This window comes from Plodia interpunctella, chromosome 4 (genome assembly GCF_027563975.2).
Source record: "Plodia interpunctella isolate USDA-ARS_2022_Savannah chromosome 4, ilPloInte3.2, whole genome shotgun sequence".
In the NCBI taxonomy this organism is placed as follows: domain Eukaryota; kingdom Metazoa; phylum Arthropoda; class Insecta; order Lepidoptera; family Pyralidae; genus Plodia; species Plodia interpunctella.
The window spans coordinates 4891042-4904404 of record NC_071297.1 but is presented as its reverse complement, the minus strand read 5'-3'; the positions used below and the strand labels follow the sequence as shown (position 1 = coordinate 4904404).

Below are 13363 nucleotides of genomic sequence, written 5' to 3'. Positions count from 1 at the left end.
ACGACAATGATAGACTATGACGCCCTTTAATATTTTGAATATTTCACTTTGCGTGTAGGAAATAAATTCAGTTTGTATTATAAAATCAACTTGGATCTACAACTGTATCAAAAATACATAAACTTGAGTTTATTCAAAAATAAAAGTTTCTTAAAAACGTGCTGCGTGGTTCAGATTAGATATGAAAGCAATTTGTCCCTAATATCTACCAGATATGCTAAACACCAACCGTAACAATGCTTACTTATGTATACATCGCAACACATTCAATTATAAATTAAGCTATTAACTTAATATACTATAATTTGTTTATCAGGTTAAGCATCGGAATTAATGCAAGTGGTATAACTTCGCCATAACTTAACACTTTTTATTAGCGAGTCAATAAGGTGATTTCGTCAACGAAGGTATTATTGACTTTTATTATGCCCTCATTTAAATTTCTATCTTATGCTGAATGTATTAAAACATATACTCCTTTTACAGAGGCATTTGATCGGGCACTCAGGACTGGACTTCGACGTATAATTTCTTGTGTAATGGCTTTAATAATGGGAGAAAAAAGTGATATTATCTGCCCACGGTCAATAAATTAACACCGTTTAGAGCAAAAATGTAGATTCGTTAGTGTCGCTACTATTATAAATAAATTGGAATGAAAAAGTCGAAGTTTTAAAGATGTTCATTCGTGTCGGTGAGTGCGTGTGTGTGTTTTTATTTGGGTGCGTGAGCAGTGAGGCCTTATTAAAATATTTCGAGTGGAAACTGGAAGGACCACTTAGTGTTGCGCGGGAGTTTCACGCTTGGGCTGATACAACATTAAGTCGACAAGATAGCTTATTTGTGCTCAAGTGAGGATTAGTGGCAATAAATCACTGATTAGAATGTATTGACTGGCGTTGACTCCGGCACATGGTCGTCATTCTTATTTATTGACCGACACTTCTAAGCATTAATGGCTTCTTTTTAACTATTTGTTAGAATTTTATAATATGAACAGATAGTCGGATTGTTCAATTAGCTCATTTACATATTTGAAATCATTATTGGATCACATTAGATTGGCAATTTTTTTAAGTTAAAATTTAAATACATACTTCGATAAATACTTATAACTACAAAATCTATGGTTAAGACTGCATGTTACCTACCTACCTTTTTTATGCAAAAAATATATCGCCTGTTGTAAGTATCTTGCAGCTATTAAATACTCCATACACCGTAAAATTACTGTCTATCGCAAAAATTTCAATATAAGTGAACGTCTATAGGTGCCCTTTATGCAAGCAAAAGCATGTTTTTGTTTTTTGATTGACCTCATTACATATGCATTATGCATTTGATTTAAGTAAAAGACCGTTCTTAGTGGAATCTGCATCAAAATTGAGGTATTGTACTTCCGGTTTAAATTGAGCATAAAATTCTTATAATTCCTATAAATCTTATCTTTCGTTTTTCGTTATTATTATGTCTTGCTATATCTACTACCTTCGTTCTAGAGACTTACTATTTATTATATTTAGAGCGCAACAGATAATCTATTTTTGCAGGCTTTTATTTAACTTGAAATGTATGTCGCTATGTCCCTATGTCCTTATGTCTGGGGTGGAATCGTGCAACTCAATTTTGAAGCAGATATCTTCATCCGATTGAGCTGAAATTTTGTACACACGTTTAGTTCGAATGACAATGCATTGTTATGATAAGCATGACCAAATGGTACACCTAGGACTGGCTCTAGACGTGGGAACTCCTCAACGGTTTACTGCACGGATATGACTTTTTTGTCACACAAATGCAATAAGATCTCTCTGGCAACAATAAAAGCTTGTGTCAAAAATGATATTTTTATTAAAAAAGCTTTTATTATTATCTTGCTATAAGAAGCAAAAAGAAGACATTGTTTAGATCAAAAAAATTACGAATTTTTTGATTATACGATTTTCAAGATATTATCATCGATATTCTTAGTTTTTGACCGTCGGCACGCATATGATATGCGTGTCAATGGTCTGACAACTAGGGGATACCCTGAAGACATCGAGCCATCTTTTGGATTTGCCTAGGCCGGCCGAGGCCGCGAATGGCATTGCAAGACATTTGTTACCTATATAATTACTCGGTCTGTGCAATGGTCCCTCAAATAGACATTGATTTTTTAATTTATTCATTAGACCTTTGCGTGTTAGCCTTCGTCATGTTTTTACGTCAATTGTCATATTTGGACTTGAGCCTTTAAAGCTTGTCATTGAAAAACAAGGAACTATTACCATTATTAAGATAAGAAAATCAATTGATCAATTGAATATTTAAATTGTCTCATCAAACTTTGCCAAGTTTTACCATAGCGGTAACTACTTAATTACATAGTTCAGCAATGGGTTATAATGATTTTTGTATGCTAATCTCGAATATTTAATTACATTTGGGGACAATGTGTCATCAATTTGTCGACGGCCAGCATAATGTACATAGGTACATGTACTGTTTATAAACAACGACCACGAATGCGGTCGACGAAATTCGACTATCGTTTTTTTTTTTGTATAGTTTATTCAAAGTATATTCGTTTATTCAAACTATTATTCTGGCCGGCAAATGAAGTGCTGGCTTGATATCCTCAAGGATGATAAGCGAGTCAATGGTCTGTCAATCAAAGATGTCAAAGACCATGCAAAATGTATTTACTTAGTCGATTGTAGTGCGTCCACACAAACCTTCGTGGTTTAATGAGTGTCTATTCTTTAAATAAAAAGTTTACTTAATTAAAAATCTAAGTTCTGATTCCAATGATCTTGACCCGTCCAACTCAGTCGATAAATATTTAATCGATTGATTTGATCAGCGCACATGCACATATCTTGCTACTTTGTAATATCGACGTGGCTAGAGCCAGCTCGGGTTTCCAATAAAATCAAATAGTTCCACATGCCACTAAAATGTCCACTGTGATATTGCTAAGCTGTGCGTGCATATTTTTGATATCAACGAAGATTATGTTAGATGAGATATTATTTATTTGTAGTTGTAGTATTCAATCCTAAATTATTTGAAAGTAATATGATCATTAATTAACAGTTTTAAAATTTTTACATCTTGGAGCATAATTTTAGTGACTTTGAATTAAAAAATGTGATATACCAAACCCATTCAAATATTCATTTCTTTTGGGCATAAACCATTAATTAATTTGGAGTAAGTGTTCAATGCATTTGTGTCGCATTACCTATATAAGGCCATTTAAAATGCTATGCATATACCTACGGCAATGTTATTTATTACCATTGTAAAAATATATAGACGAAAATTTTTCTTTTTTTTTATGACCATTTTATTTTATTTTTCCACCGAAGTTAGATTATGGAAGAGACTATCCTGAGCCACTGAAATAAATAAGATAATACATTCGTCAAACAAAAATACTCTAACTGTAATAATCATAATATTTCACCCAAAAAAAGAGTGTTATGTTTTCAATGTTCATATTCGTACGTATGTATTTCTTTGTAATTTCGGTTCAATTTTGTATTCTATTGCACCAAATAAACGATTTTCCACATTTCCGATTGTAACATAGCCCCATTAAAGATTTGCTGGTGGTGCATTCGTGAAATGTAATAGGGAATTCAGCCATTACATGTCCACCTACATGTGAACAAAGCGTGGCAGGAGCTACCGGAAGCTGGATAGTGTCGTACGAAGCCTTGGGCCTTCAAGCTGAAAGGGTGCCCTAGAAACTAACCAGTGACCATTTTTTCTTCGCGCACTTGTTTTTCAGGGTATATCGGTCTAATGCGCGAATCGTGCGCGATCACCTGTCTTATTTAAATCTACGTCAGTAGTAAACTATTTTTCTTTAATTTATGTTTTTAATTTTCTCCAAAAACTTAAGGAAGAAAGTATTAAAGTCAAATTCGAATCTTATCGATTTCGATTCGATTCATCATTCGTATAAAAATAAGGGGTCCTCCTTTTCTGACGGCCTCTCGAGTTGGGGCCCCGGCTTGAGAGGTCCTTAGATGACCCTGAACAAATCTGACCTTGGCAATATTCAAAGTATAGGTACCTACAAATGACAATGACAGAACCAAAGCAGATTTAACCCTGGGATTATAACTTTAAAAAGCTGTTGCATATTCAATGGGCCGATTGTCGAAGATTTAATAGTCGGATCAGCGGCAGCGGTAGTGCAGGCAACGGAAGTAAGCTTTCGATACATAAATCAAAATAAATTTGGCATAATTTTAATAATTGTATATAAAACAATAAAGAAATATATTATAGTGATAAACATTGTTTTATGTAATATTGGAACTGACATACGATTTTTTATAATTTTTTTGTCCACAAAATAAACTGCCTAATATTTGAGCGGCGATTTAGTTTAGCTCTGTTAAGTATTAAGTAATGTGTGGTTTAGCTTTATGTAATTTAAACAAAGTTTGATCTCATTTATGTTCTTCCAAAGCAACTAGGTAGAATTAAAATACAGCATATTTAGCCAAACCCTTTTGATAGACACTGCTACAGGAAGATAAGATGGAATCTATAATAAAGGATCTATTGCAATACCTACATTTTCACTATTCATAACAAAACTAAAAAGTTAGTTCTATAATAACAAAACTAAAAACTTACCAACCCAATATTAAACTTGTTGCTACTTTAAAGTATTTGGTACTTATAGAATTTTAGGTCCGTTTCTAACGTCTATTGTGTAAGTGTCGGTAAAATATAAGTAGAATAATGAAATGGAGGTATGCTGTTTTCATGGCTTGGTGCCCATTTGGTATTCACCGCTTGCGTCACGCGTCTCCCTCTCAGTGAACAAGTGTTCTCAGTTTATTCATTAACGCCGTCTGAATGTCTTAGCCGACTTTATGCCTCATTAATACATTGTTTCTATTATCTACTAATTAAGGAGCATCGTCGCAGTTTACAAAGCCATCTGATTATTATGCGTGATCACCATTTAAATGTTAATTATATTTATTAACACACCTGATCACACACGCCCTGTATGGAATTGACGTGAAATACCTCTACATTATACAGAGTCAATGAAAATATATATCTATGTATGACTATGAGTCAAAGTAAACACAAATGCTTTTTGTTGTTTTCAAATAAATATACTTAATGTTACGATAAAATATATCAAAATAAGTATATTAATATTGGAATATTTTTCCAATGCATAAATAAATAATAATACCAATTTATTGGTTTCATTATTATTTTAATAGTATCGTTTTCTTCATCTTTCTTCTATCCCGAAGCTAAACTGCTATTACAGTCTACTTATTTAAAAAAAAACCACTGACTCTTATAATGTCCACCTGGCTATAAACTTCACGTCAATCACATTGCTTGATGAGGAGGAGTTTTTCCAACAGACAACAATTGACAATTGCGCGTAGTATGTTAAAAACCGATGACATACACACTTTATAGTCCCGCTTCTTGCACGTTGAACTACTGAGCTAACACCATCATTAATTTATAACAATCATGATTTTATGTTACAGGAGCGTGACCAAATAATGGGAGCAATGCACAGGCGTTGATAGAATTGCTTGTTTTTATGTATCACTACGACATTAGTTGACAAATGACTCTTTGATGTAACTTTTTCATGAGCCATTGACGCCATTGTCTGCTCGTGCCAGCTAGGGTTATTTGATTCCCGTATGTTTAAGTTTCGACATATATTCTGCTAATTATATTAATAACCATATATATATTATAAAACGTTATTCCAAAAATTTATCATTAATTAAATTAATAGTAAACAATATATTGAACCATCATGTAAAATAAAACACTGAGAGAGAATTTCACTACGAGTAAGTTTTCTGATTAGGTATATATTGCTTTTTATACTATTTATTTATCCATTGCCCTAAAAGGTATAAAACGAACTTGATACAGAGAAAGTTGCATATCAGGAATTTTAAAATAAAAAATGTCTAAACATGTGTGTTATTTAGTCCATCCGATTGTTTGCTATCGTTTATCAAAACGTTTCAAACGATGTATCATTAAATTGTCTGGTGAATATTGAGCAAGCTCGGCCGGAAACGCTACCGTGCTATCTAGCCACCGATCTACCGTTTAATTAGTTCGATCGGCAGTACAATGCGGACAATGTCGTGTACGACGGCTATAGCTCTGGCGATTTTCGCTCACTCATCGCAGCTGGAAGCGATGACAAATGACAACCGTGGCGACTATACGAGTCTCACATGCTTTTTCTGTCGCGACAACTTGACGACGAGCAGGTATTTTCGAATTTAGAATCATCTTCGGCGTATTATTTTAATTTTCATCGAGGACCTACTGATATCACAACTAGTTGTGCCATCCTATATATATATTCATATATATATATTCTTAGTTGCATAACTGAAAATAAATACAAGCAAAATAGGAATTAGCCTTAGTTTTTGAATAGAATATATATTGTATATAGATATAATTTTAATTATAGTTAAAGTTGCCATATAATCATTCTAAAAATAAATATCTTCTGATTTTGAAAATGATGAGACATTATGATTTGTTCATTCCATAACTTTTGTAAATATTTTTCTTTTAATCCATAAACTTAAATCCAAGTCTCTGGTGTGACATTTTGCGAAAGAGACTTTGTGAGAATGAATATTTTGCGATTTAAACTTTCATAATCACTATTATACTATTATTTAATAATCAAAACGGGATATTAAATCTATTGTTTTGTAATGTATCGAATTCAATATAATTTATAATATCCAACAACATCATAAAACCGCACCCCAAAACCCTCGCAGGGTTTATCTGGGCATCGGCGAGTCTCTGTTATATTTACGTTTTTAGATAGAAGGTTTAACGATATACTTAACAATTTAAATAATTTTATTGGTAGATAGCTCTCAATATTTTTGAATAGATTAATTTGGTGCTACAATATATCAGTAGAAAACTTTTAAAACATAAAATGTATATTAGTAAAAAAACTCCTAGATAAAAATAATTAAATTCTTAACCTTTAAATAAGTAAGTTCAGACATAATATTTATTATCAAAAGTTATAGAAATAATAAAATAAATATATTAGGACAAACCACACAGATTGAGCTAGCCCCAAAGTAAGTTCGAAACTTGTGTTATGGGATGCTAACTCAACGGTACTATATTTTATAACGAATACATATATAGATAAACATCCAAGACCCGGGCCAATCAGAAAAAGATCGTTTTCCATCATGACCCGACCGGGTATCGAACCCGGGACCTCTCGGTTCAGTGGCAAGAACTTTACCACTGCGCCACCGAGGTCGTCAAAATATAGAAATATATTATAACAATACAAATTCATACTAATAAAATTTTTCAATATATAAATAGTTAAGTATATCATTTAAGTATATCTGAAGTCTGGTGAAATTAATGTCTGTTTTTTACTTTTATTTATCACATTAATCTATTTATGTTCGTTAATTACTTATTCAATTCGAATTAGTTACTACTATTTACTTTTAATGTTCAAAAATGTATTGTATTTTTATTTTATTTTTAAAGTTTTGATCAATTTAATCCAATGAGTTTTAATTGTGCTGTCCCATAATGCGACTGCTGCCAAATTTATATTATAATAAATATTTGTTGTTATATTATGCAGAGTGCATTATAATTATAAGTGACGTCACAAATCATTTAATTTTATAATTTTGGTATTGCCGCAACTTAATTTTTTTCTGTATGAAATATACGTTTATACATATAAATACATAAACCAACAACAAATTGAAAATGAAAAATAAATTGACAGGAATGATTCACCTGCAATTCAACTTTTTTAAATTGAAACGTTTTTAGATTTAAATTTACCCATTTATGTTATAATATTAACCTGCAAACATTTTCTCGCATGCTATCTATTTCCGTGCAGAACTTTCTTTATTAATATAGAAATGTTCCCTACTAGGTACATAAAAAAATCCATATTTCATCCACATATTATGACAAACGTTGTACTTTTTTCATTTATACTGTGTTTTTATAGTGTTCTTATTTGTAATTATAAGTAAAAATATTTTAGAAACACTTTATAACCACATATTGTACCTGTAGTTTGAGTAAAATAATGATTATTATATTGTTTATATCAGCACTCTATCACAATCATAACTTACTCATGTATACTTTTTGACAATTACTTGCTTATTATATTATTTGTTAGTTTGAAATAACTTTATAACATAAGAAAATACAGATACACAATAAATATATAAAAAATAGCAACGGCGGACTAATTCCATGAAGAGGTGTGTTTTATAATATTATTGAAAATATACACATATAAAACAAGAATGTTTGTACTTTTGACAGAATAGCCAAACTATCTAAATTAGTTTATTTCGACATTTCTTCTCCACAGTGGTCATTGCAAAGTGCTAGTAGATTAAATTTTATGTATATTTAATATATTTAATTTTATGACGTGAAAAAGTGACGAAATAAAGGCCTAATTTCGAACCTCGAATTACATTGACTTGACAAATGAAGAAGACTGATATGAAGATGGAATCCTAAACAATACCTGTGTTTCACAGGCCGATCAGTACCACTAAATGATCCATGGATTAATATCGCATTTTATTCAAGTTTCCATAAAAATGATAATATTTGTAAAACACAACTACAAGGAATAAAATAGTTGATAGTTTTAAAAGTTAACTAACTTGTTTAGCATGTTTAGCTAATTTGCCATTCAAAACTAAATTTTCTAGAACTGTTATATTTAAATACCTTGCAATAAAATAGTTGCATTATTTTATAGGGTCGATTTGACAAATGTTGTGTCATGTCATTACTTACTAACACTACAAATATATTTGAATTAGTTCTACAGTAACAAATAAAATAATTGCAGCAACTCAATAAATAGCTTTAATTACAAATAAAAACTTTGAAATCACTTTTCTGTTTTTAAAAGTAAAGAACTTAAAAAGCTTTTTACTTTGTGTATTATCTTTCGGGAAAATTATAAGTAGCAAACAAGTTCTTACCATTTGGTGACAGATTAAGGCTCTGTGACATTGCAGCAGCTGCAGGGGGCGCCGGCTCCATTTTCCAAGAAGCGCAGCACGATGCAGGGGAAAACTCGGGCGTGGGGCCGCTGCCCGCCGATATCAACATGGTCGAGCCACCTCCCAAACTTCTTCCAACCAGACCACCAACCGAAAGTCCACTCAATAACTGCCCACAATTTTTCAAAGTCTTTGTAAATAGTCCTATGCTAGTATCCTTTCAAGTCTAGGTAAGGAGGATCTACACGATGAGCACTGGGCTCGCACGCGCTCGCTCGAAGCTCAGCCAGAACACTGAAGAGCGCGCTTGCCGTGCCGGCGGCGCGCCCACTCGCGCGCCTACTCCCATTCGCACGCCTTGGAAAAAATCTCCACTTCCAAACAATAACAAAAAACTACCTCCACCGAATAGAACTTCGCTCACCTCTCACTCTAACATTCCTAATTTGATTTCTAAACGCGTCAAAATTAAAGCAGCGCTTGATTCCATTGCAACCTTCCGTCCCATTCTTAGATTTAAAATTTCGAATGCTGTCAGTTTCGAGTTGTTGTCCTTATGTTCATAGTAGTACAGTTCATTTTAGTCCGTTGGTAAAAATGTTACATTGGACCTTTATGATTGAAACTGTCAGTGCAACTACTCCTACTCGCACTCGTTCAGTTCAGCCTAAGCTTCAACCGCATGAAAGGGACAGGTGCTCTACCGACCGGTAGAATTACGGTAGTGAGCATAGGTGATCTTTTAACATTTCTTCGCAACGAAGGTGTTAATGTATACCTCTCTCTTTCTCTCTGGTGTGAAATCGCTTAATGTTTTAGAGACAAGAGTAGTAAATTGTCTAAGTTGTTAATTAACTGCGGTTCTAGTTGACCATGCTTAGCATCTATTCTAATGGCCAGTGTATCGTACGCGTTCCATTCTAATTAACTCGAAGAGCAACCTCGTTGTTATAAACTTTGCTGCTCGCACTGAAGACTTTATTTTCAGGTTTTACAATTCAATTAAGTATTTATGGACTCACTGGGAACTTGCCGGTTGGTGGCGAATAAACATGGTGGAAAAATATATACCTCACCTACTTATGTATTGGAATGCTAATTGAATTTTCATCAAGAACTTTTTATTGCCCTTTCGTAAGTATTTATTAGTGTAGTAAACTGCCGAGGTAATTTGATATTTTATCATTTTATTTTTATAGAGAACATCTTAATATTTATACTATATTGTGAAAATTTAATGAATTTATATTTGGGGTGAAAATTAAATTATAATAATATAGATTGAAAAAGAATTGAATGCAAAAAAATATTGTTGTAATTTAGTATATTTATAATTTTACGTGGCAGCTAAATTTGCAATGAATAATTATTCTAATACAGTCACAAAAAAATAAATTATAAAACATTGTATCAATTTATAAATGTTTGCCTATGTACTTTTTCAAAGTATGTAGTACTTGCGTACAATTTATCAAAAGAAACGGCATATGGTGAAATAATTAACATCGAAATGGCAATAATTAGACGAAATTAAATCTGAAATTGCGGCCAATTACCAACAGCAAATTGGTTTATAAATTACAGTGGTACAAAGTACATAAATTTACATCTTTTGATCCAATACTATTATAAGGTATCACAGCGGCTTTTTTATTTATAATTACAGTGAAATTGCCGGAAGGTCTTGCCGATATGCAACTGGCGTAAAATAGCAACCACAGTATCTGCCATTCTTTTGATCATAAAATACACAGTCTGCTCTTTAATTTGCTACAATCTGGATTGACTGCGGTTTCCCGCTTACGAATCCTTTGATACTAAATAAAGCGGTGAAATAAGTAGATAAATACTGCTACCCGGCTTGTTTCTTGTTCCAAGCATGTTTTCATAAATGTTTCACACCACAATTTTACAAAACAAAGAAGAAGGGTTGGTTAGAGGGTTACATTCTGGCTATGTCAAAATTAACATTTTATACGTTTTTTTACACGTTTTTAATAATAAAAATACATTATAATGATAATAATAAAATAAAGTAATATAAATAAATAATAAAATAAGACAATCATATTTTTTACAAAAAGCCTACATAAAGTCAAAACTATTGCCTCCATTTTTAATAAAGTCAAAATTTCTCAAAGAAATCAGTAACCAACTACTAAAACAAATGTATTTTGAGAAAGTCTTTACAATTTCTATTGGGAAATTTTTGTTTGGAATTACAAATTCTAAAATTTCATAATCAAATAAGTTTATTTTACTACAAAAGAAATTTAGGAAATACCAAAAATAAATATAATTCCTTAATCAGATAAAATGTACAGTTCCAATAAATATAACATAGCCGTACACATTAAAAATAACGATTTCTGTGCTAACTTATAACTAGATTGTCTAACTTGATCCATTTATTTATTTATTAGAAAAACAAACAGCTACATTATATATAATACACATAAATAAGAATAAAACAATTACGAGTTACTAATAATATAGCCCACAACGTTATTCACAGAATTACAATAGAATTCGGGGCAATTAAATTAAACCATAGAGCCGTAAATTCCGTCGGCTATTGACGGTTAATGTACTTTGATACGTATTTGTTAGTATTCTCTTTTTGTTTTTTAATATTTCTTAATCTTTTAGTACCTATATTATTTGTAGTCTTTAATGAAATTCTTGTGATTGAATAATGTAAATATAGATATTATATCAATATATGCGCCATAAAATATAATTTAAATCGTTCCTAAGCCTAAAAAGGACAGAAGCTTTTGGTAAAAATAAACTGAACTAGTATAGAAGAATCAGATTATCATCAAAGTATAGAGGAAGAAGTACCTTAAAAAAATCAGAAAAATCAAACTTACCTACTACCTACTGCAAGTATCAGTAGCAGAAATAGGTATGCGCTTAGATATTCGGGCATAAATTGCGGGACTAAACTGAACATAAACCCATCTTTGTATAGAAGTCATTTCCAACAATACCAAAAAGTACTATGCCATGCTTGTCCTTATATTTAATTGCATATCGTTACATACCTAGTATAAAATAAAGTCACTTCTCGTTGTCCGTTTGTCCCGTAATAACGGATTTTTATGCGGGTTTTTTAATAGATTGATTCAGGGGTAAGGTTTATATGTGCATAATATTAAACGTGCATACTACACCCGTGCGAAGCCGGGCGGGTATTTATAAATAAACAAAAAATGACAAAAATGCCTTCAAATACAATATTAGTTAATGTTAAATACATTAACTAATTTTTTTTTGAAAAATAAATTTTCAATTTAAATCGGTAACGGACGACGATTTTGCTTGCTATCAAACTTCTGTGGTTTATTAAAAACAAAGCGGACTCAATCCTTTTTATGTTATTTGTCGTGCGCGGACAGGGGCCGAGACTCTGAGGATTTAGAGGCGAGATAGCGCGTGGGTGTCACCTAATGAAGATATTTATTTATTTATGTGCCGGCGGCCTTTATCTCGCACCGACAGACGACATCTTCCTATCGCTATGTACTCGGACCTGCCTCACTCGCAATAATGATTAAATTAATGAACTGCTAGTAGGTACATGGGCACTTGGGCAGGGTCCAGTTCCTTCCCACTTAATGAGTAGGTATGTTGGATTACAGAGGTGGACATAAGGTGAGCCTCGGACTTGTCTATTTCGAAAATGTCAAAGTGATAAAAATCTATTCTTTTCAAGTGTGCTACTTATACATATTTAAATTATAACAAGTAAAACTAGACAGGTAAAGAGGATTTGGTCAAGGTACTATTTGTTAATAGAACTTTATTACAATAATGGCTCAGTTATATTAGACGGGCTATTAAGCGACTAATTCAACTTTCATTATGGGTTTTTTTTGCCATATAAATAATGCTACCGATTCCTAAAGTACTGCGCAGACACTACATAATTAGTATTACTCGCTTAACTCACCCACTTGCATAAAACTCAATCAGGATTCAACTCATCACACTTCAGCCAACAATAGCTTGACCTCTGAAAAACAAAACAAGCAACCATATTACTGAACACTTATTAAGAAATAATGCTGAAAACATTAGTCAAGATGTTTCAACTAATTTTAGCTATGTGTTCCAAACGGCGTGGTGTTAGTCTTGGTTTAGCACAACAATAGCTTCAGTGTTCACACATCCAGCACCCATTTCCATCATAATGTGCTCAATATGTTCGTGTGATCTATCCGGGACCACCCAACACGTTGTGACACTCGATCTGGAAGCTACCTGCTAGAACAAAGACCAATCTA

General features: G+C 32.4%; 1 protein-coding gene across 2 annotated transcripts in view; it reads right to left on the bottom strand.

The window, feature by feature from the left end:
- Positions 1-9439, bottom strand: part of LOC128669472 (paired box protein Pax-6-like) — a 35444-nt gene extending 26005 nt beyond the window's left edge. Inside the window, exon 1 of one of the 2 annotated variants that reach the window (XM_053744332.2) lies at positions 9054-9439. In XM_053744332.2, coding sequence (XP_053600307.1) covers positions 9054-9183 — 130 coding nt within the window. In that variant the 5' untranslated portion in view covers positions 9184-9439. The remainder of the gene's footprint in view (positions 1-9053) is intronic. The other variant, XM_053744331.2, reaches the window with a different exon arrangement.
- Positions 9440-13363: the final 3924 nt, after the last annotated feature.